Source organism: Monodelphis domestica, chromosome 1 (assembly GCF_027887165.1).
Source record: "Monodelphis domestica isolate mMonDom1 chromosome 1, mMonDom1.pri, whole genome shotgun sequence".
Lineage (NCBI taxonomy): Eukaryota > Metazoa > Chordata > Mammalia > Didelphimorphia > Didelphidae > Monodelphis > Monodelphis domestica.
In genome coordinates this window covers 593,657,712-593,681,915 of record NC_077227.1, presented here as the reverse complement: position 1 = coordinate 593,681,915, position 24,204 = coordinate 593,657,712, and the positions used below count along the sequence as shown (strand labels likewise).

General features: G+C 38.0%; 1 protein-coding gene across 1 annotated transcript in view; it reads right to left on the bottom strand.

The window, feature by feature from the left end:
* Positions 1-24,204, bottom strand: part of PIWIL2 (piwi like RNA-mediated gene silencing 2) — a 102,602-nt gene that overhangs the window by 43,862 nt on the left and 34,536 nt on the right. Inside the window, exons 11-14 of the mRNA XM_007476475.3 lie at positions 8,782-8,970; positions 7,385-7,469; positions 5,840-5,929; positions 2,509-2,649 (exon numbers count right to left, since the gene is read on the bottom strand). Of these exons, the coding sequence (XP_007476537.3) occupies positions 2,509-2,649; positions 5,840-5,929; positions 7,385-7,469; positions 8,782-8,970 (505 nt within the window). The remainder of the gene's footprint in view (positions 1-2,508; positions 2,650-5,839; positions 5,930-7,384; positions 7,470-8,781; positions 8,971-24,204) is intronic.

Here is a 24,204-nt window from a genome sequence, read left to right as displayed (position 1 = left end):
GAGGGAAAGTCCAACTTCAGGAGTCTCAGACTAACAATAGACTTTAAAGAAGTTTAGGTGAGGAGGGCTAATCCCTCCAGGTGTGAAGTATCTCTTTTGTCCCAATGGTTTCTCCCCTTTGGCCAAAGTCCTTTACCCAGGTAGCACAGGTCTTGGCTGGATATTTCCCTTTTGTGTCCATTGTAAAGCATTAGCCTCTCACTCTTAAGGTCTGGGACTCCTCATTTTTCTTTGTTACCATAGTAAAGCCAATCAACTATCCTCTCTCATCCTCACTCCCCAGTTCTCCTAAAAAGGTATTTAAGCTTCACAACTTTAATGGCTCTTTGGAGTTTACTTCCAAGTACTGAGACTCCCAGGGGTCTGGGAGGGTTTGTGGTGCACAGTTCTGTGAGGAGGCCTAATAAAGCACGCACCCCTTTTTCTCTAATTAAAAAGTGGTTTTTCTGACTATTTAATAGTTCTGTGTTTTTTTTTTTCATTTTAACGTGCTAAACAAAGGTCCCTCTAAGTACTAGAAGAAATAAGTTATGAGATAAAAACTAAAGGATTAAAAAATCTTAAAAACAAAAGTTAAATAGGAATAGAAGAATGAAGAGCTTCCGGATAAGAATGAAATACACCATAAGGGATTAAAAAAATGTGATACAGTTGAACAACAATGTACTATGAGGGGAATAAAGTACAAGATTGGAGAAGGGAGGAGTCAGCCAATGAAAGGTTTTTAAAATAGGAGTATTTTATATTTGATCCTAAAGGTACTAGGGAGTCATTGGAGTTTAGTGAGTAGGGGAGAGGGGCCTATGCTTTAGCAAAAATCCCTTGATGGCTCAGTGGAGATGGACTGGAATGTGGCAAAGTTTGAGACAGTATTGCAATAGTCTAGGCCTGAGTCGACCAGGAACTGAACCAAGATGGCAGTTATGTGACTAGAAAGAAGGGACCTATAGGAAAGGGGCTACATGGAGAGAGTGAATGAGGATTTGAGGATGACATGGAGGTTGTAAGCCTGAGTACCTGAGGCTGGTGGTACCCTCCACAGTTATAAGGGAACTTAGAAGAGAGGACGGTTTTGGGGGAGAAGATAATAAATTATGTTTCAGTTGTGTTGAGTTTGAGAGATATATAGTAAATGACTGGAGTATCATTTGAACTCGGGCCTTCTGATTCGGAAGCAAGTGCTCTTTCTGCTGTCCTGCTCCATATAGGGAGAAGCAGAAGTGATCTTGTCATGTAAACAGACAATATGCAACCTGGACATAAATAGGAATTAGACAAGAAGTTCAGGGAAAAGATCACAAACTTGGCATGATATTGTAATGATAAGGAGCCTTTGACAATGTGCACAACTGCTGGTGCTATTTGTCCAGAGTATGACTAGATAATAATCCACAGGTGAAAATCTTGGGATTTTAGTGGACTGGAAGCTTACTACTGGCCAACAGTGTGCTCTACCAGCCAAAGGAAGTGTCATCCTGAGAAAGGGTTCCTCATGAGGGAGGGGGTGGGTCCCACTGCATTGTGCCCTGGTCAGACCTCATCTAAAATAGGTCACTTCTTCCACGACGCCCAGGAAGCTTGGTGGGGGTCACACCTTAGGAAGGACACTGATAAACTGAAATGTTTAGAAGATGGTAAAGGCACTAAAGGATTGTGACCTAAGGATCAGCTAAAGAAACTAGTGATTTTTAATTTTGAGAAATTAGTTTTTTTTAGGGGATGGGAATCCAAGGAAGGCCTTATAGTTATCTTCAAGTACATAAAAAGTTTTCATAGCAAAAATTTATTCTACTTAGTTCCAAAAGGCAGAATTTGTATCACCAGAGAGAAATTAGAGAGAGTAGGCTTAGGCTTGATGTAAAGAAAAGCTTTCTAATGAACAGAGCTATCTCAAAGTAGTATACGCTGCCCTAGCCAGGGTGAAGTGGGACTGCAAAGTCTTTAAGGGTTCTTCCAACTCAGAGATTCTGGGGGAAAAGAGCACATAAAGAATGGAAAGAAAAGAGAAGATGAAGAATAGAAGACCACAAAAAACAAATGCAAATATTGCCAAAAAGGAAGAAATAACAAAGTAAAGGATCCAGACAACAAACTGGCAGGAAAGATTAGAAGAGAACTAAAAAACAATATAGTCTGAAAATTCTATGGTCTGTATTCAGGAAAAGACAGAATGATCTCTGGAGGAGGGAGAAGAAAAAGGGCCATAGAAATAATGAAAACAAAAACATCATGTAAATCCAAATGGCATGCTGGCCTCTATTTTCATCAAATATAACCAATATCCCTCAGAAATGGATTATAAATTACAAAAAAAAAATTTTGAAAACATTAAGGAAATTCAAGTTTGATGGCATCCCTCTCCCACAAAAAAAAAAATTATGACTAGAAAATGAGCTCAATAATAAATCAGGCATTTAATGTTAGCCTAAATCATGTTTTTCACTTTCCAAATGCTCTCCAAACCTCTAGTATTGATTCTGACTCCTATTCCACATTCCTTCAGCTTGCCTTATGCACATCTGTATCTAGACAGAGTCCCCAGCGTATCATTTCATTGTTGGCCATCTCATTCTTTGAAATTTTCTGAAGGAGGTTTCCCAGGGCAGTGTGGTGTTGCTTAGGGCTTAGGTTGATCTGTTGGGTCAAATCCTACATAAAATTAAAGAGAAACAAAGGATCATGAGAATTGCTTCTCCCACATCAAGGCTACAAATAGCTTAACTTTCCAAGTGTGGATCTCTGAAAAGTTCTTCCCAATGAAATCAGCAAGTATTTTCACGGATTTATAAAATACCCCCCAAAATTTACACAGTGACTACATTAACTATGTAAAGGAAAACAATACCAAAAGATTTCCAGTTTCAGATAAATGCAGTGACCCATAGCAAACCTCAGATGTCACAGATAGAGAAGCTTCCCACTGTTTAGCACAGAGATGATCCAACATAAGACATTCATGTAGAGGCATGGTCAATGTATTGGTTTATCTTGTTTAACTATAATTTGTTAAAAACCTCGGGAGGCTTAGTCATTGGGGAGGAACAATAATATTTTTTTAAAAAAGGAATGTCAATAAAATTTTTCCAAAGAAAAAACATCTAAACAAAAGAAAAAGAATGTGCTAAAACTTTTTTTTAGAAGAGTTTGCCCTAAAAATATTTATTAAAATATCTGAAAGGTGTGGGTGTGTGTGTTTGTGTGTGAGAAACCTTTCCTAAAACTACAAAGGTAAATGAAATGCAGAGTTTTAGTGATTTAGGTAATATTTTACTTTAATAGTGTGAGGTAATTTTCCAGATGAAGGTACATTTTCCAGCTCCTATATCTAAAATCTGTCAGGTAAAAATAATAAGAGTCAATATTTTGGTAGCACTTTAACGTCTATGAAGTGCTTTGTAGAGATTCTCTCTCTCTTTCTCTTTTTTTTTTTAACCCTTACCTTTTATCTTAGTGACAATTTTAAGACAGAAGAGTGGCAAGGGCTAGGCAAATGGAGGGTTGCCCAGGGTCACTCAGATAGGAGTGTTTTGAGGTCACATTTGAACCCAGGTCCTCCTGACTACAGGCCCAGTGCTCTATCTACTGTGCTACATAGGTAGCTTCCCCTAAAGATGATTTTCTTTGATCTTCCCAACAAGCCTATAAGGCAGGAGCTGTTATTTCTCTCATGTACAGAAACTGTGACCTTCCCGGGGTGGCACAGCTAGTAAGTATCAGAGGCAGAATTTGAATTTATGCTTTCTTGGATCTAAGCCCAGAACTATAAACACCATTCATCCTGGCCACCTCTCTATCAAATTCCATATGCTAGAAGCCATTAGCTACAGGATTTGATTATGCTCATGTAATTCTCTCCTCAGCCAGTACACCTACCACTTCTAGCTCTACAGAGGGGTGGTTGTGACCTCATCAGGATGATTGATTTCTCTCATGATCCCATGTATTTTAATTTATGTACTTAAGAACATTCTGAGAAGAGAAGCCATAAACTTAAACAGACTGCCAAAGGGATTCAAGACACTAAAAAGGGTGAAGAGCCTCTACCCGGAAACAATGTGTCTAAAGAGCTTCCCCCTCAGAGCTCTAACAAGCTACTTAGCTTTACCAAATGACAGCTTGTAAGCCGAGACAGATTCCTGCCAGCAGTTGTATATGAAGTATAAAAAGCATGAATGAATTTCTTTGTAAATTATATTTGCTCTTTGGGACTGATCAATTGTACACTTACCACACCCTAAGAGGCAGTGATTGTGCCAATAAGTGTAGCAGCGCTATGCAAAATGCTTTGTGGTGCGGATTTATTTATTCAGTAACTAAAGTAGTGGATAGGTTTGAACTCTGGTATGAATGATAGGAAAAAACCTTTTACTAGGTGGCCATCACTCCATGTCTTATGTGACTAAAAGAAAACCACTGTCATCTGAGAAAAATACAGGTGAAGTTAACTCAGTTTATACAGATTGCATAGAATTTAGAGGAAAAAATTATTTTCATACCATTTGAGCCCTTAAAAGTTTCAAAGAAATCAAAGCTCTTTAGCAGGACTTCTAGGCTAGAATACACCAAAAGGAATTAAGGGAATAAAGGGAGAATATTTCTCATATTGTAATACAGCTGGTGGCTCAGTGGTGGAATGCTGGGCCAGGAGTCAGACTTGAGTTGAAATCTAGTCTTAGATACTTACTAGCTGTGTGATCCTGGGCAAGTCATGTAACCTTAGTCTGCTTCAGTTACTTCATCTATAAAATGGAGATAATAATAGCACCTCCCAAGGATGTTGTGGGGATCATATAAGATAGTATTTGTAAAGCCCTTAGCACAGTGTCTGGTACATAGTAACTACTATATAAACATTAGCTCTTCTTATGATGATTATCACCATGATTTAATGTTAAGGAAAAGGGGATTAGGTTGAGATACAGCCATGAAAATTTTTTCCCATTGAAATAATTCTTTTTGAAACCTTCACATTAAAGCTATTGATCTGAGAGCCATAAATGTTTTATTTAAAAAGAGTTTCTGAAGCTGCTCACAGCCACTTCCTGCCTTCCCTAGTTTCTACCTGGAGAAAGCACCTGATATCACTTCTGCTCTTCAGTAAGAACGGTTCCCACAAGAGCTTTTCTCTATCCTTTTTACTAAGGCCCTAAGGTCCCTGACAGATTAATTCACTTCTCTTCTTTTGCCCCCATCCTCCTTGCTGGCTTCTTGCTACTATTTAAGATTATACCTTCTTTTGGAACTGAAGTGTAACAAAAAGGTTAGAAAAATTTCACTGCTTAAAAAGAACATTATAGTTACACAACCAACATAGTATAACCACTTAAAAAGTAAGAGAGGGTGAAAATGGAACATTTGGCTCCTCATCCCATATCAAATAATGACTTCTTGTATTTCTCTAGTATCTTTCTTCAAAGGGCTGAGTAGCAGTGTGGTAAAATAATAAAAGCATAAGACCCTGAGTCAGAGGATCTAGGTTCAAATTCCATCCTCTTGCTTTCCTGTTTGACTTCACGTAAATTACATTATTTCTTTGGGTAAAATAAGGAGGTTTGAATATATGATCTCCAAATCCCTTGCAATATTTTTCTATGCATTCAAACATTCACTTTATCCATGAGAAGAAAAGTTTCTCACTAATTTACTAAGGGGAAAAATTGAGGTATAAAATAAGGAAGGGGCTTGATTAAGATCACAATGGAGCTCATTATATACACACCCCTGGGTAAGAACAGAAACTTTTTCAGTTCAATGATTCAAGATTTTCCTTTAAAGCAAGAGTAGACTTTTTGTTACCTTATGATAAAAAAAAAAGTGCTACTGATGATAGGATTCTAACCTTCATGGCTCTAAAGTCTTTCTTCATTTTTTCTGGGATCCCAGTCATGAAGGATAGCTCTGGAAGCAGCAAGATCTCTCCTTTTAACAGCTGAAGGAAGAAAAAAGTCAAGAGAAGAAATGCTGAAGAAGAAGAGACAATAGGATACAAAATAGTTTCTATCACTCTTTGGTGGCTATTGACTACTTGCCTAACTGCATATTATAGCTTTCAGGAGCATTCTATGGTTTGCCATACTCAGCAATATAAAGTTCTGACTAAGAAGGCAGTTAAATCTCAAGAATTTTCCCTTTTCCCTCAATACATCAGAAAATTTCTCCGTTTGAACTACTATTTTTAAACGCATATAGCTATCATTGTATGGTACAATATTGATGTTAGGAGAAAAAGGAAAACTAGGAAAAGAGATCTATGTCTCTTCCAAGTACCAAGACATAATTAGAGAAATGCCATAGTGATCAACTGGTCAGCTGATATGTGTGGTATGTGTAGAGGTGTCCAAAATTAATTTCTTCCTTTCCTACTTATTTCTGCCCATAAGTATTTTCATTTGATGATGTAGGTGATGAACCTGGGGGGTTCAGAAGTTAAGGCCATTTTCTTCCAAAAGAATGAGATTCTATAATTTCTTTAATTAAACTGGTCTGATATTTTAACTATAACTCAGGAAAAATTTCCTTTTATTTAGGCATCCCACTGATGCTTTTTAATGCCTCCTTACTATGGGGATCCAGTTGTGAACTAATCTTGAAAGTACTAATGATGTATTAAAAAACTGACACTTGTGAACAATATGCTCATGTACCAAACTTCATGATTGATTACTTAAGTCTTGTAACAAAGTATAACTCTGAGTTTATGGTATGCTGACCACTCCCTAAGCCTACAGTCCAAAGGTTAATAGGACCTCTGGGTGGGGCACTGAGTCCTAAATTATCTTAGCCCCCTCCTCTATGATCTAAGCCAATGTTAAATTCTCTGCCATGTCACAAGTTCGTTAACTACATCCCATCACCCATTCCTTAATTCTCCAATAAAAGATTGGGAACTCTATTTTCCACTATCAGAGGAGCACATACATGGAACCCCTTGCTGTTGAATCTTATGTCTTCGAGTCTTTCTTTCTTCCTCATGTTTCCTCTCTCATATCTCTAAATCCCCTTCACCCATTTTTCCCTCAGTCTCCAGCTTCCCTTCTCAGATGTCCACCCACAAACATAATATTTTGTGGCTGCTGGTCAGCTACACTTATGAACTATACATGAGCAGCTATGACTACATAACTCTTCCCATTGTAAGAGAGAAAAATCAGATCCAGTGTACAAAACTATAATTCCCAAAATATGCTCCTCACAATCTTGTGAGGTAGGTAGTCCATCCTTACAAGGCTTAAGGGAATGATGACATACAAAAAACATTGGACAGAATTTTGCAACTACAACATAATAATAAATCCATGGTTCTTGAAAGTAACCAAACTGTCCCAGAGATGGTTGAGAGTAGCTATGAACTTAACAGAAGTATAGACATCACATCTCCACTCACCCTCCCTTGATTATTCTGCCTCTCGCTGGGCCTGTGGATTAGAAGTGGCTGATCCTCCTCCTTGACTGTGATTCCATAGTTTTTGCTATAAGAAAGGTAGAGGCAGAAAAATTATTTAGAAGACTAGCCATGTTTCTAAAGTGACAAGTTCCACTAACTGAGCTTCTTAATATTTTTCCTCAATATGAAAAAAGCAATTTTAACCTTTGCTTAACTTTAAGCCAAATTCTTACCCTCCTTGCTTTCTATTCTCCCTGAAATGACAAACAATCTGATATAGATTTTATATGTGTAATAGTGTAAAACATCTTTCCATATTAGTCACTTTGTGAAAGAGAACTTGAACAAACACGAGAAGTGAAAAAATTAAATGAAATAAAGTATGTCTCAGTCTGAATTTGGACTCCATGAATTCTTTCTCTGGAGGAGGATGGTGTTTTTCATCATTAGTCCTAGAGGACTGTCTTAGATGATTGTACTGCTAAGAATAACTAAATCATTGACAAATGTTTATCATATAATATTGCTGTTACTGTGCACAATGTTCTCTTGGTTCTGCTCGCTTCACTTTCTATCAATTCATGTAGGTCTTTCCAGGTTTTTCTTAAAGCATCCTCATTATTTCTTATAGCACAGTAGTATTCTATTACAATCATATACCACCACTTGTTCAGCCATTCCCCAACTGATGGCTGTTCCTTTTAACTGAGCTTCCTAACCAGTTCTGTGATATGATATTTGCATCAGGAATCCACTGGAAGAGATCATCATTTGTTAAGGCATCAAAAAGATAAATTTGCTATGTAAATTAAGTAGTGGCAAAGCAAGGTTAATATCTAGAAAGGGTTTGTTATCTAATGTCACCAGGTTAAAGGCTCTGGTAATTATATATATGACTAAATATGAACAAATCATTAGCTCAATCACTTTATTGATGTCTATCTAGTCTCTTTATGAAACCAACTATCCCTCCCCAAATAATGATAGCTATCATTATTAAATATAAAGCATAACACTTTACAAATATTATCTCATACCCTTGCAACAATCCTGGGAGGTAGGTGCTATTATCATGAACATTTTACAGATTAGGAAACTGAGGTAGACAGCCAATAATTAACCTGTCCAGGGTCACACAGTTAGTAAGGGAGTGAGGCTGGATTGGAATTTAGATTTTCCTAACTGCAGGTCCAGTGTTCCTTACCCTATTGTCATCTAGTAACAGGTGAAGCGTCCAATGTGTGGGGAGATTTAAATTGAAAAGATTGTACATTATGCCAAGTATCATGATAGCTACTCCTTAGCTTATTATATTTAAGAAAAATCATGCCCTATAATGAGATTTGAGGTCCTTCTCATACTCTTCCTTCTCCAGGGCCACACGCAGTCTTTCTTACCTGTAGTATTCCAAGAATGTAATCTCCTTCCCATCAGACATTATGAAGCTATCTTTTGGAGTTTTATTCCAGTCAATATCATCGATCCGATAGGTACGATTGTTGTATCGAGTTATGACAATATTGCCAACCAGCAGCTTGGTACATTCATCCTGGAAATTCTCACTGCTCTGCTGATATATGGCATGCCTTTGGAGGATATGAATCAAAGAGCTTTGATTATGTTACTGTACATAAAAAACATGGAAGGGACAGAACAATGAAACAGGAGTCAGGGCAACAGGAGTTAGGGCAAGTGGTCAATCTCAATTCCCGCCCCCCCCCCCACACACACACACACTCCCTCCCTCAGTCTCTCTCTCTCTCTGCTTTTGTCTCTCTCAGCAAGGCCAACTAACTATTTGTGGCTTCAAGTTTCTCATCTACAAAATGGGAACAATATTCACTTCTCCCAAGTGGGCATTACTAAATTAACCAAACTGAAAATTACCATCACAATACACAAAATGCTATAAAAACATTTTATGAAAGACCAATTAGCCTTGTGTTTGACTCCTGATGGCAAAACCAAAAGTAATGGGTAGAAGTCACAAAGAGGCAAATTCAAGTACTGTGTCTGCAAAACTTTCCTAGTAATTAGAGGTAGCCAAAAGTGGAATGAATGGGTTGACTCCAACAGTACTGGATTCCCTTCAATGGAGGTCTTCAAGCAGAGGCTGAAGAAGTCCTTTTGGGGTATGGGACAATATGGATTTTTTTTTCAGATGTAGAATGGACTACATGGTCATTGAAACCCTTTCCAGGTCCAAAATTCCATGATTTTCTGAACTCCTAATACATCTTATTCCACTAAAATGAAAACTGATAAATTTTTGCCTTGACTTTCCTATGATTTTCAAAAAAAGCAAAGAAGTAAAATTTTCAGGCTATTTAGAGTTACTGTTGATTCTCAACAAAATTATAGATAATTATTAAATAAATGATCTATGACAAGAAGCAATGATCACTAGAAACCAGCTCAAACTCCCTAAGAAATTATTCTAAACTTTATTTACTTTAATAGATAGCTAAGCAGATCAGGAAAATGCTATAGGTATAGTATTTCTAGATTTCAGTAAGACCTTTGATAACGTCTTCCCTTTCCAATCCAGCTTTCATATAATGATGAAGAAAAACCTTTCCATTTCAGTGACTTCCTACTGTCTTGGGGATAAAACAAAACTTTCTTGACTTGAAATTTAAGGCTTTCATCACCTCGTCTTTATCTTCCATTTTCAGACTTATTTCCCATGATTCCCATTTATTCATTCTATTAAACTGGATCAGCGGTAATTTCCGGTACTTGATATCTCCTAGTTATCTGTGCCCATAATAGCTGTTTCCCATGCCCAGAATGCTTCTTCTCATACCTGACCTTCAGAATTCTTTATTTTCTTTCAAGATTTAGCTCAGGTGCACCCCATCCCTGGGAAGCCTTTCCGTATTTAGAGCTATCTCCTTCAAATTACTTTGCATTTACTTATTATCTAAGTGTGTGTTAAATATCCCACTGGAATGTAAACTCTTTCAGGAAAGGAACTTTTTCATTTTTATGACTGTATCCCTAGTATCTAGCACAAAGCAGGCACTTAATAAATGCCTGATGAAGTGAATTTAACTATGGCCAGAGAAGAGAAAGATTGTCAGAAAAAAGGCAATAAGACTCAGAAAGGGGTATCAGAAAATGGCTTTGATCTCACCTTCCAATTTAGAGAACAAGATCCCATTCTTAATATTTCTGTAGGAAAATTGCCTTAAAAGCACTATTATAAAGAAGCCTTTGTCTATTAATGGAACACATGCTCTGGTCCTCTCTCTTAGAGCCAGGCTTCTACATTTGCCCCTAAGGGTTCCAAAAAGGTTGGGGTATTTATTACTCTTCTCCAGACAGTCTATACTATCTATCTATGCTTTCTTCCCACTGTTAGGGCTAATGGCTAGCATCCCAATTCCACTTAATAATTACTTTAACAAAAAAGATATTTACTTCAATGATATCCCTAGAACAAGTACAGATGTTCCCCTCTCCCCACAATACTTCTATAAGACCTTAAGTCTCTGGGATAGTAGGTTCAAATCTTAGTTCAGTTCCTACAGAGCACTCATCCCACCAAATTCAAATCCAAAGGCTTTACTGATGGTGGATAGGTCCTCATATATAAGTTTTGGCTGGCAGGAGGACCAGAAAGTCATTCTTTGTTCTTTGTCACACAAGTGCTGAGCTGGCTACAATATCTGGTCTGACTCCAAGACTCCAGTGGACTGCTCTCCTGATCTTTTAAAACTCTCAGTGATGCCATTCCCTTTACCAGTATCCTGAGAGAAAGAGTCTCTGAGATCCTTCATGAGGGGAAGAGGCAAAATGCCAGTACACGAAGCTGATGTGCTTTCTGAATGCCTTAACAGACAACCGAAGAGCTTCCCCTATACCATCTGGAGTGGAACCAATTCCAAACATATCTAGACATGTTCTATAGTCTCTCCAAGGCACTTCCTTTACATGTCACCACAATTCTCCCAGAAGCCATGTACCCAAAGTCCTCTACATAGAAAGACATCAGTCAAGCAAGTTTTAGAATCCCATTACATTCATTAGTTTTTTGAAATTTAAGAATTTCTACTAAAAATGCTTTCTGTACTAATTTTTAAAAAATGTTTACATTAAATCAACCCTAATTACAAAATAAAATAAAATTTATCACTTGGTTTTTAATTGAAAATTTTAAATTAATTATTCCATTGTTATATGATTATGTTATATGATTAATGTTCTTTCCCATCCCCATTTGCAATTCCACTGGGTTTTACATGTATCATTGATCAATTGGGTTTTTAATTTTTTAAACAACTGATCCATGAGTGTAAATCTTTAATAATTTACTGCAGGAATTAAAAAAAGAAAAAGAAATGATACTATGCCAATAGAAGAAAACCATAGAACTCTATAAAAAATCAGATAAAATCTTGAGTCAACAGATCCATCCTCACCATACTTTAAAATAACTTCAAAAGATAAAAGAATCTTTAAAGTCACTAAGTTTCTTCTGAATCAGGGTATCACCAGATTCATCTGCTATAGCTCCAGAGTCATTAAAGGGGACAGATGGAGTCCAAATTCAGAGATACCGATAATTACGGATTATATTCTACAGATCATGCCCCCCCCCACAGGGTCCCCTTGAGAATATGTGCTTTGCTGATACCAAACAAGTCATAGGGCACATAATAAGACTATTAACATACAAAACAATATCTGATCTTAAAGGCAAACAAGAAAACATCTCCATTCCTTGTGACCACTTCACCTTTCCCAGAGATCTAGACTATTGTTTCAGAATTATGTTATTCCAGGATTGCAGCCAGTGGCACTCCCCATAACCTCATTCTTCCTCTCCTTCCATTCCCACCAAGTGGGGAAAGAATTTGGGATTTCCAGAGAGTATGGCAAATCTCTCATTTAGTGGAAAGAAGTAAGCACTTATATAGTGGCTACAGCATGCCATACACTGTGCCAAGTGCTTTACAAATTTATTTTCCCATTTGATCCTCACAACTACTTTGGGAGGTAGGCAATACTATTATCACCCCCATTTTACAATTGAGGCAGAAAGGTTCAATGACTTGCCTAGGGTCATACATTTACTGTCAAAGGTTGTGTTTGATTTGAGTTTTCATGATTCCAGTCCTAGTACTCTATCCACTATACCACCTAGCTATCCCTATATACTATGTAACCAAAATGGAACTCAAGTTATGGGGAAAATGGTCAGAGAAATGAAGTAGAATACAGAATTAGGAAGGTAGTGGCATTGCCAAGGCAAACCACCAAGGAAGGTTAGCTGCCTATAGAGCTCAGCCAGCGATCCTGCAGAGGTATTTTAAACAGCTGGAGAGCAGTGATGCCTGTATATAGTCACAAGCCAGACTAACACTGAGAGTGGTAACTGCTAAACTCTGATGTTTGTTGCTTCCTCTGATAAAGAATTTCTGCAGCCTTAGTCTGGGCTGCAGTTCTCTCTGTGGATACCAGGTTCCAGACTCTATCCCAGTGACAAACTTTAGTTTTGTCACATGAAAATTCTAGCTCTTACCTTTATAGGATTTCCCACCTCTCCCAAATGAGGAAAAGTTTCTATGATAATTGAACATTTATACAGTGCTTTTATTTTTTTAATCCCCATTTTATTATTATTATTATATATTATTATTATATCCATTTTATTATCCCCATTTTACAGATGAAGAAATGGGGGCTGAGAAAGATTAAGTAATCTGCCTGGGATCACAAAGCTAGGAAGTAGATGAGGAACTGGTCTAGTGCTGAATTCATTACATCCCCTGGCTGCCTCTATACCATCAAATCTGCCCATCTCCATTTGCCACAGCCCACTGCCATTATGGAACACAAGATGTGGCTCCTACCCTTGGGGCAAGGGGGAGGGGAAAGGAGGAAGGAGAAATAAGAGAAACAGCAGACATTTAAAAAACCTTCTAGTGCCATATTCTTTTCTCTGTTTGGATTCATTCCTCTCCAAGTTGCACTCCTGATCTACTCAGAAACCTCCTCACCCTGAAACCTCACTCTACCCAATTCTTCTCACGCTGTAAGCCCCATTTCCACTTCCTTTCCCTCTCACTGGCTGGTTCCTCCTATCGATTCCATTTGAAGAGGAGGCCCAGGCCAACCATATTTATATTCCTCTCCTGCACTTCTGCCATGTTGCCTTCATCTCCCATCCCAAACATTTTCACTTGCCTTATTTTCTATTTTTAATAAGAACCCTTGCCATCCATCTTGGAATCAATAATGTATATTGGTTCTAAGTCAGAAGAGAGGTAAGAACTAGGTAATGGGGTGACTTGCCCAGGGTTACACGTAACCGAAGAAATATCTGCATCCAGATTTGAATCCAGGATCTATCTTGTCTAGACCTGGCTCTCAATCCACTGAGCCATCCAGCTTCCCCCTCAACTGCCTTTTATGTGTTATCTTCTGCCATTATAATGTTCCTTGAGGGCAGGGACCGTCTTTCTGCTTATGTATACTCCTAGTGCTCAGTATCTGGTAAGCACTTAAAAAATGTTTGCTGTTTTGACTTGACCTTGTATCTACTGCAGTAGAAAAAAAAATGTAGAGAGGAGTAAAAAATTGAAGAGACTAGAGAAATTCTTACCCAGAGAATCCAAACTTGCTTTTCTTCTTCTTTTTCATCATTATCATCACCATCGATTCTGCCTTTGCTCCTCCCATTCACAGGACCCTGACAGTTTGGTGGTCCTCAACCACTCCACTCATGTTACTGAAACTTTACCTATTTAAGGATGTGAGTTTACTTTCAGGAATTGTAACTAACCTCCTGGAAGGAAAGAGGAAGGCCTGGCACTCACCTGAAAGTAGGATATAACTAATGTATTGCTACCTGCATCTTTACATAAATTTAATAAATCCATTCTATGTTAAGACATTGATATTGGTTGCTTTCAGGGAGATGGAATACCTTTGAAACGAGCCAGATATTAAGTTAAATTAAGATGTTCTTGGAGAGACTTCTATGGAGGGACACAAGTCTTAGGGAAGTTTATTGAGAAGTCTAGGACTGAACCAAAAAGTAATGTAGAGTGAAAAAGGCAGAGGTAAAAGATAAACACATGTGACTACAATAATGTAAATAAAGTCAACATGGAAAGGTAATTGACTTATCAAATATAATAACTCACTGTTGCTAGCATATTGACAAAGTCAAAGAACACATCTCTCATTTTTGAACATGATAATTTAATTTTTTTAGGAAACGCATTCTGTAAAGGGGTTTCTTGACAAGAATCTATTATATTGGGGGCAGTTGGGTGGCTCAGTGGATTGAGAGCCAGATCCAGAGATGGGAGGTCCTGGGTTCAAATGTGACCTCAGACACTTCTCGGCTGTGTGACCCTGGGCAAGTCACTTGACCTCCATTACCTAGCCCTTACCACTCTTCTGCCTTGGAACCAATATAGAGTATTGATTGTAAGACAGAAGGTAAGGGTTTATAAAAAAATTTTTTTTCAAATATCTATTATATCAAAAAAACACATAATGTTTAAAAACAATGAAAGATAAAGTCTGGTTCATGTGAGCCCAAAGCTTCAATAATAGGCATAGGAATTTTTATTTTGTTGTTGTTTTGGGCATAGGCCCTGCATTAGCATTACATTGATCAGTATGGACCTCTTCTTTTTATAGATTTGAGTTGGGTTGAGATATGAGCAATGAGAAGGTGAGCTGGAAGAGCTGCATAAATAGTAACACATTTACATAGTACTTTATGATAAAAATTTTAACTAGGACTGGGTAAATTGGGATTTGCCTCCAGAGAATAAAAATTTAAGATATACTCCCCTCCAGCAGAAACAACTGAGTTTATTACTATCTAGGTTAGCATTTAATTCTCCCCAATTTGTCTTTAAAATTTTTTAATTATTTCCACATTATGAATTACAAAGTTTTTCTGAGTTTCTTGCTTCTTGTCTCTCATTGCTGCTTAATTTACTATTCTTAAGATAATTTCCTCACAATAATTCTATAAGGATAAGATAGGTATGGGATCTAGACTTGTGGACTCACTGGTATAAAGAATTCCCTGGAGAGGAAGCTCCTTCTGCAATGAAGGCCAACCAACATCTAGAGCCATAGAGGGTTGCCTGGTCTATTGAAGTTATCTGGCTCATGTGGAATCACAAAAACAAGAGGTATCTGCAGTAGGACTTCAATCCAGGGATTCCTGGCTCTTTATCTACTCACACTTTGCTTCCTCTAAAGAAAGAAATATTATCCCTATATAGTGAAGTGATGGAAGATCAGAAAGATCAAATAACCTGCCTCCAGCTGATCAATGGAAGAACCAAAGCAAAAAAAACCAGAGTTTCCTGCTCCAAATCTTGTACTCTTTACAGCACCGAAATAGGAATGAACACAGCAATCTATTCAAAATGGGAGTTGATTAGGGATTCCCTTGGTGAATTAGTGGAGGGAGGTGCTCTTTTTTTAGGAACTCAAGGGAAAGGAGAGTTTTCTCTTGCTTAGATCAAATCCATTAACTACCAAAGGGACTGGTTGGTGCTGGGTTAGGAGCTGGGAATATATAGACAAACTCAAACTTTATATATATATATATATATATATATATATATATATATATATATATATAGAGAGAGAGAGAGAGAGAGAGAGAGAGAGAGAGAGAGAGAGAGAGAGAGACAAACTCCCTTATATTATTATATATATGTATTATATATAATATACCCATATAGGGTGGGGGGTATGTGTGTATATACACACACTAAGTATATACTTATATATAAAATAATCCAAAATAAAGAAGTAGAAAGTGGCACTTGAGCTGAGGTCGAAAAGAAACTAGGAAATCTAAGAGTCAGAGGTGAGGAAAGAATACATTCTTAGCACAGAGAGCAGACAATATGTGAAGATGGGAGATGGAATATGTAATGAGGTCTATTTGGAGGGACCTCAGTTCATGAAAGGGAGTTATGGAATAGCTGAAAAGGTGAGTCTGGGGCAAATTTAAGAGTTCTAAATGTCAAACAGAGGGGTTTATATTCTAACCTAAAAGTGAGAGAGGTTCTGGAGTTAATATTGAGTAGAAAAGTGACATAACTAGATCCATACTTATTGAAAACCACCTTCATTGCATGCAAGCAGCTAACTCAATTAGAGAGGAAAGATTAGAGGCAGTTAGACTAATTAAGAGGCCCTCACAATAGTCCACAGGTAAGGTGAAGGGTTTGACCACCTGAACTAGGGTGGTAGCTATGTGAGCAGTGAGAAGAGGGCAGATTTAAGGAATCTTATGGTGATAGAAATGGCAAAAGAATGGCAATGTGAGATGAAGAACAAAGAGTCAAGGACACCACTGAGGTGGCGAGTCTGGGAGACGGGAAGGAGCAGTCTTCTCCTCAACAGAAGTGAAGAAAGAAATTCAGAAGAGATAAGTCTTTGGGAAAAGATGACAAGTTCTGTTATGGCTATTTCCTGTTTGAGATGCTTATGGTATATCCAGTTCAAAATGTCTAATCAGCACTTGGTGACATAGGCCTACAGCACAGGAGAGAGCCTAGGGCTGGATAGGTAGATCTTGGCGTTACCTGAATAGAGATAATTAAACTCACAGGATTTGATTATACCAAATTATAGTGTAAAGAAATTAGTGAACAAGATACACCCCTAAGCCAGACTAGAGGGGTATATACCCTGTTTGGGCTGCTGCTGTGGATGGAATAGAGAAACCTAGGTGATCACCAGATAGCCTCAGGGGACCTGCCTTTGACACTTGAAAAATGCAACACCCCAATGCTGTCATTCTTGAACATTTCTAAGAACTAGACAGTTGGATGACACCAGCAGCCCAAAGGTCATCTATATGAAGTCAAGGTCTTTAGCTTTGTGCTAAGAAGGTTGGAGAGGCTCCTGGGGAGCAATATCCAAAGGTGCAGTGGCTGTGGAGCACATGAACCACATTAGATTAACCCAAGGGATATGGGGGCTTTAGCAGAATGTAAACAAATGCCTTGAGGCCAGAAGTTGTCTTACTTTTAAACTGGTATCCATGAGCCTAGCATAGTGCTTGTCCCATTAACAGGTTCTTAATAAATGCTTGTTGATGAAGTGATTACACATGATGGCGTTGCACTTCTGAGGGCCTAAGTGGAAACATTCCCTCAGAGATAGCTCACACAGACATGTAGCACTTGGAGGAAACAAACATTTGTTCATGTGGCTTCTGGTAAGCTACTTAGTTATAAGCCAGTGAGAAAAAAAATGGAAGCTGAACCCAACCTCAACAAATTCTTCAAAGAAGCCTAAGGCCAATAACTGTATGCATGAGACATAAAACATAATGGTGCTTATTTTGTTAAGGCATGTTGGACCACTGCTCCCCATTATTCCAACAAGGATAAAATGCTTCAGGCTTAGCAGTAAAAGTTCTTACCTTAGGAATGACACAAAAATGAGCCCAAGAATTAGAGCATTATTTTCCTACAATTGGGGATAAAATGAGAACAGAGTTGCTAGATGCACTCATAAAGAATAAGAAGGTGGTTAAATAACCAGAGGTATCCACATAGCTTTTTGCCAGGACCCTCAATTTTATTCTCACAACTGGACTTCACTCAGTAACACTGAGAACAAAATATTATTCTCTTTGGAGGGAATCAGAGCTAAGTCAAATTTATTTATTCCTAATGAAAAAAAAATTTTGGTAAGGTAATAGAGTGGTGCTAACAATAGAATTAATTATGACAAATATTCAAGAGTCTTTTCTTGAGCACAGAACTTTGGCAACAAGTCACAACGTTTATTTATTTATTTATTTTTTTGCTTGACACCTGCATGGGGTCATCTTTACCTCCCAACCAGATCCTAGACTCTAGACTCTAATAGTAAACTTTTGCCTTATCTAACCTGTCTTCTTATCACTTTCTGGCCATTTCCAAACCATAGCACATGAACTGTCTCCTCCATTAGAATTCAAGTTCCAGGGCTGCCAAGTTGGTACAATGGATAGAGTGCCAGTCCTGGAGCTGGAGGTCCTGGGTTCAAATTTGACCACAGACATTTCCTAGCTATATAACTGTGGCAAGTCACTTAACCCACATGCCTAGCCCTTATTGTTCTTCTGCCTTGGAACCAATCTTAGTATCAATTCTAAGTCAGAAGAAGGAAGGGTTAAAAAAAAAAAGAATGTAAGTTCCTTGAGAGCAGAGACCATGTTGCTGTTTTCTGTTAGTAACCATTGTTTAGCACAGGACCTGACACACAATATACATTAATAAATGCTTTATAATTTTTAATTCACAAGGAAATCCTGGTAATGAAATGCCCCTTCTTAATACTGACTAGAAATTATTCTACAATTTATCTCCTCAAGAGATAGCTGGGGCACTAAGAATTTTAAACACCTTGCCTATAACCTCTAGCCAACATATACCAAAGGCCAAATTTGAACAGATCTTCCTTTCTTCAAGACCAGGTAGCTCTCTTATCTATTATGTTCCATTGCCTCTTTGTTGGTTGTAACATGGATTTTTATTTGACAAAATAAAACAATGCCTTAAAAGGTTTTCTTACAACAAAGATTCTCTCATATACACATCAAAATTACTTAGGATTCCTCAAAAGCTAGAACAACAGAAATCAACTGATTCAGTGGCCATCTGATCATTGATACCACTTGAGGCATAAAACAAGGAGACCTATGCTCACCAAGTATGTTCACCACTGTCAGGGAGAAGATCCAGTGCAGAGTCCAAGTTGAAGAGGGAATCCCTATAGATGGTGAGGTCCTCTAGTTGTTCCTGTTTGCAATTGGCATTGTGCTCGTTGCATCAAGCCCTGGAACACTACAGAGCCTCCTGGATGAGATGCATAACCATTCCAAAGAGTTAGGCCTAACTATCCACACAGGAAAAATCAAATGGATGAAGAATGCTATTGTCCAGACTATGACAAGCAGTTAGATAAACAACCTGGACAACTTGTCCATGACAGCTCAACCTCAGGCACCATACTGCAAATGGACAAATTGGGCCTAAAATTAAATAGGAGGGAGTGGGTTCATGACTTCTTTACTAATCCTAAACTAGTCCATAAAAAAGAAGGCTTATCTTTTTCTTAACACCAATAATATAGTTGGTAGAATATATGTGTGGGATTTGATATGCAATTTCAGATATAACCAATGAATTCCTTTGTTTTGCTTAACTTTATTTATTACAAGAGAGTGTTCTCTTTTGGGGGGAGGGGTAGCCATTGGGAAGTGACAGTGCTGTAAAAAAAAAAGAACTTAAAAATAACTGTAAAAAATTCTTCCAGTATTATTATATAGCTGAAAGTCAAGAAGTACTACATACTTCAAAGAATTAAAATTCAATACTACACAAAAGACAGCAGAGATGAACATGGTAGGAGTGAGTAAAGAATAGTAGACATCTATCATCTTAAGATGGACTAGTCAAATGGGAAGAGTAAGGAGTAACTGTTTAGATAGCTAATGTGTTTACTGATATTCTTCAAATATCAAAAGAAAAAAAAAGTATCTTCCTCTTCTCTCCTCCACATTCTGGATGGACAACCTGATTTAGGATGACAACCTTTTAGCAACCTGATTAGAGGACACAGTTAATTTGCACAGGACGGGCTTGATCTGTAGTGGAGGGAACTCCACTATGTATGTATGAGACTTAAGAGTGCATTTAAATAAATCAGGGGAATACCCTGGAAAGAGTATACTTCGACTTTAGCCAAGTGTCTCATCCCCTAAGAGAAAGAGAGAGGAAGGTAAGGAAGGCCAGGGAAGAGGGGGAAAAGAAAGGAGAGGAGGAGAAAGGAAATATAGCTAGAGAAATATAGACTGAGGAGAGTTCAGCTAGACCAATTCAGAATTGGCTGAATGGTCAAATCCAAAGAGTAGTCATTATTAGATTCATATAAAACCTGAAAAGAGTTGTCCAGTATAATGTGTAATGTAATTAGGGAGCTTCCCATCAATGTCTTCAAAGGCTTAGAAGGCATTCATATGGAATTTGGAGAAAGCAGAAAGCTGAGAAGGATAAATAGCAAAGGATGATAGGTTCAAAGATCTCAATGAGCTAAAATGAAGGACCAAACTATTATTAAGATTAAACTTAGTAGGAATAAATGAACAGTTTTATACTTAGGTTAAAAAATCAACTGCAAAAAGTATAAAATAGGGGAAATGTGACTAGATAACTTTTTATATAAAAAGGATTGAGGGAGTTTTCGTGGCTTGTAAGCTCAATGAATCCATGGTGTGAAACTGTGCAACCCTTTGCAATTCAGTTGGCCCCCACTGTCTAGCTCTTACCACTCTTCTGCCTTGGAACCAAGACATGGTATTGATTCCAAGACAGAAGGTAAGTGTTTAAAAAAAAAGTGTGAAATGACAGCTCGCATAATGATATCTTTACTGCAATGAGAAGCATTTCTACTCTATTGTGACTAGATCACATCAATTTTAGGTATCCTACTTTAGTAGAAACCTTGAAAGGCTAGAGCATATCTTGGAGGGTGATCAGAAGGTGAAAGAAGCAGAGGCCATATTAATATGAAGATCAGTTAAAGGAATCTGGAGAAGAATCAGGTGAAGATATGATAGTATAATCTCTCTCCACAGGTCTATAAGGAAAAACTAAAAGATGACTTGTTGGCTAACTTTGTAAAGGAGATCCTTGTTCTTAAATGACCTGCGTGGTTCATTTCATAGTTCAGATTTTACTGAGATTTTATTCCTTATTTTGTTTTTATTTGTTGAGATTTGTTTTTTTAATGTACTAGAATTAAATAATCTACAGGAATCCTGAGGTCTTAAATAAAAATAGAAAACAAAACCCTACTTCTTTGGAGGTACACAATAGGTAATGATAATCTAAATGATGAAGTATTCAAAGAGATATGGAAAAGAGACAGATAAAAGCTTTTAAAAAATACATTATTTAAAATAAAGAAATCTATAATATGTTGTACGTGAACTACATAGTGGAGGTATGCTGGCAAAGTTTTATGCTTCCAAAGATACTAAGTTTAAGAATATACATCAAAATTGTACATGATAGACAGCCATCTACCACTATATGGCTTACACCTACCTTTCCAACCTAACTTCCTTTGTGAATCTGATATCCCAAGCAAAATGTGAACTCCTTGTTCAGCCTTACTGTCAGCCTTACTTTATAGAATCCTTTCTGCCCTTCATGGTTCACTACAGCTAACACTTCCTTCATAAAGCCTTCCCAAATCTCCACATCCCCATTGTTAGAGTAATACTCCTCTCAAAGTCTGCTGCTCCTACACTCCTGATACTTGGTGAGATGAGGAATAGGTCTGGGGTGCTGATGGGGAGTGATAAGGATGTAGGCACTAAGACTCAGTGTTGGAGTAGGATGTCATAGCAGCAGCTGAGATCAGATGTAAGAGGTCTTAAATAGAAATGAGATAGCCAGGACTAAAAAACTTCCATCTTTTCCCAAGTTCATTTCATTTTCCATAGTTCTTGGGGACAGAGTTCTTACAGTTTCAGCCTCTGCTTCTCATTACGAGTGCTCCTGATGGCATTCAGGGCTATGGTCCCTACTTATCTTTCCCAGTCTTTACACCTTACTCATCTCTCTATAGACTCTTCCATTCAGTGACCCTGGCCTCCTCACTACATGCTTGTTCATTGTTTGCCCCTATTCCTGGAATGCTCTCCCACTCATTATTCTTTTCTGCTTCCTGGTATTCTCAGCTAAAATTTTACCTCCTACAAGAAAGCTTTCTGCATCCCCCTTAAGGCTAGTAACCCTTCTCTGCTACTGGTCTCCAGTTTTACCTTGCAATTTATTTATGCAGTCTGTACAAAGTTGCTGTTCATTGTCTCCTTTTAGACTGTTAAGTTCTTGAGATCAAGGACTTCTCTTCCAGCTTGTGTTACCAAAGCAGGTGCTTAATAAATGACTATGGATTAATGGAGTAGCTTTCAAGGTTGAGGGTGCTGGGACAGCGTGGGAAACTGTGACAGCATGACTAAGAAGTACAGGATCAACCAGTCAGAAGGTAGGAAGAGAAGGCACATCCTACCCCTTCTTTCAAAAGCCAATCATGGAGCTTATCTCCAAGGCAACCATGTCATCAGTTCTTATCATCTAAAACTTTACCACTTCCTTAGCTGATTAGATTCCTCCTTCTTCTTCCCTCCACCTCTAGAGTGAGCACCCTCAGAGAAATTAGAACTTTGCTCAGGTTACCCCATGCTAGCAACTATGCACGTTCCTTGGGAAAATGTCATCTTTCCTCATTTTCTGCCCCCCAAATCATTTTATGGCATTTCTTTAACTGATAACAACCCCTCCTCATATCCCTTTTCATTTTAAGTGGGACAAAGCAAGCTTTTGAGGGATGAACAGGTACTATCTACAATCTAGCCATATTGTTCCTTACACAAGATGCTGCAAATAAATTGCATCTCCCATCTCCAAGCTTTTGTACTGGACCTCTACCATTCCTGGAATGCTCTTCCTCCACACCTAAACATTCTGAAATCCCTAGTTTCCTTTCAGCAGAAGAACCACCTCCCTTGGAAGACTTTCAGCTCTAAAGCTATTTTGCATTTGATTTGATTTTGCATTGAATGACAATTCACTCATACACATATACATTTTTTTCCATCAGAATGTGAGCTCCTTAAAAGACTTTCACTTTCGTCTTTGTACCCCTAGGACTTAGCACAGTGCCTAACACATTGCAGGTGCCAAATAAATGCTTGTCCATTGATACCTGGAACCTAGATCAGAAAGTGTGGCATCACTTTATAATCAGCAATTTAACAATGGTTTCATTAGCACCTTAGAATTCTTTATAACTCTTCATTCTGAGAACCTCTCTCTGATTTCTCTGTTCCAATACTAATCGGCTGTGGGAGATTGCTACAGTCACAAAACTATGTTCCACTAAGGCCATTACAAATTCATGCTCTATAATCTCAGCTAAACTCTCACTGCTGCTCAATAACCTTATATCTCTTTTATTCATTTATCAGATTCCCCATGGAGACTATTCCAAGCCCATATCTCAAAGACCCATCTTATTCAAATGACAGCTTCTATTTTACTGGAAAAACAAAAGCTAACCAACAGAATAAACTCTTTTTTCCACACCTTGAAACTTCTTTTTACCTCTCCTACCTCAGAAGAAGATGAGTTCCTTCATCACAAAACTAATCCCTGATTAAGGAAACAAGCATTTATTAAATGCTAGGCACTCTGGTAAACTTTGAAGGTACAAATTCTCATTATCTTCTTAAGCCTCTTCTAGTATCCCATCTATCAATCACTAATTCTAATGGCTCTATTTACTCTGCCTAAAAAATAAAAATGTTCAGATCTCCCCAGGTTTTTAAAAACCTTTATTTTCTGCCTTAGAACCACATTGGTTCTAAGGCAAGAGTGGTAAGGTCTAAGCAATGTGGGTTAAGTGAAATTGCACAGGATCACATAGCTAGGAAATGTCTGAGGCCAGATTTGAACCCAGGCACTCCCAACTCCAGGCCTGACTCTCTATCCACTGAGCCATCTAGCTACTGCTCCTCTACCCTTTTTTTTGGGGGGGGGGAAGAGAAGGGAAGGGGGAAGAGATGGGGAGGAAACAGATTTAAGTGACTTGCCCAGGGTCACATATCTAGCAAGTATTAGAGGACAAATTTGAATCCAAGTCTTCCTAACTCCAGGCCTGGGGTGCTCTATCTACTGAACTGCCCTAATTGTCCATCCCTTATCTAAAAGAAAAAAAAAAAGGCAGTAACAATAATTTTTCCTTAATCCTGTTAATTGTTT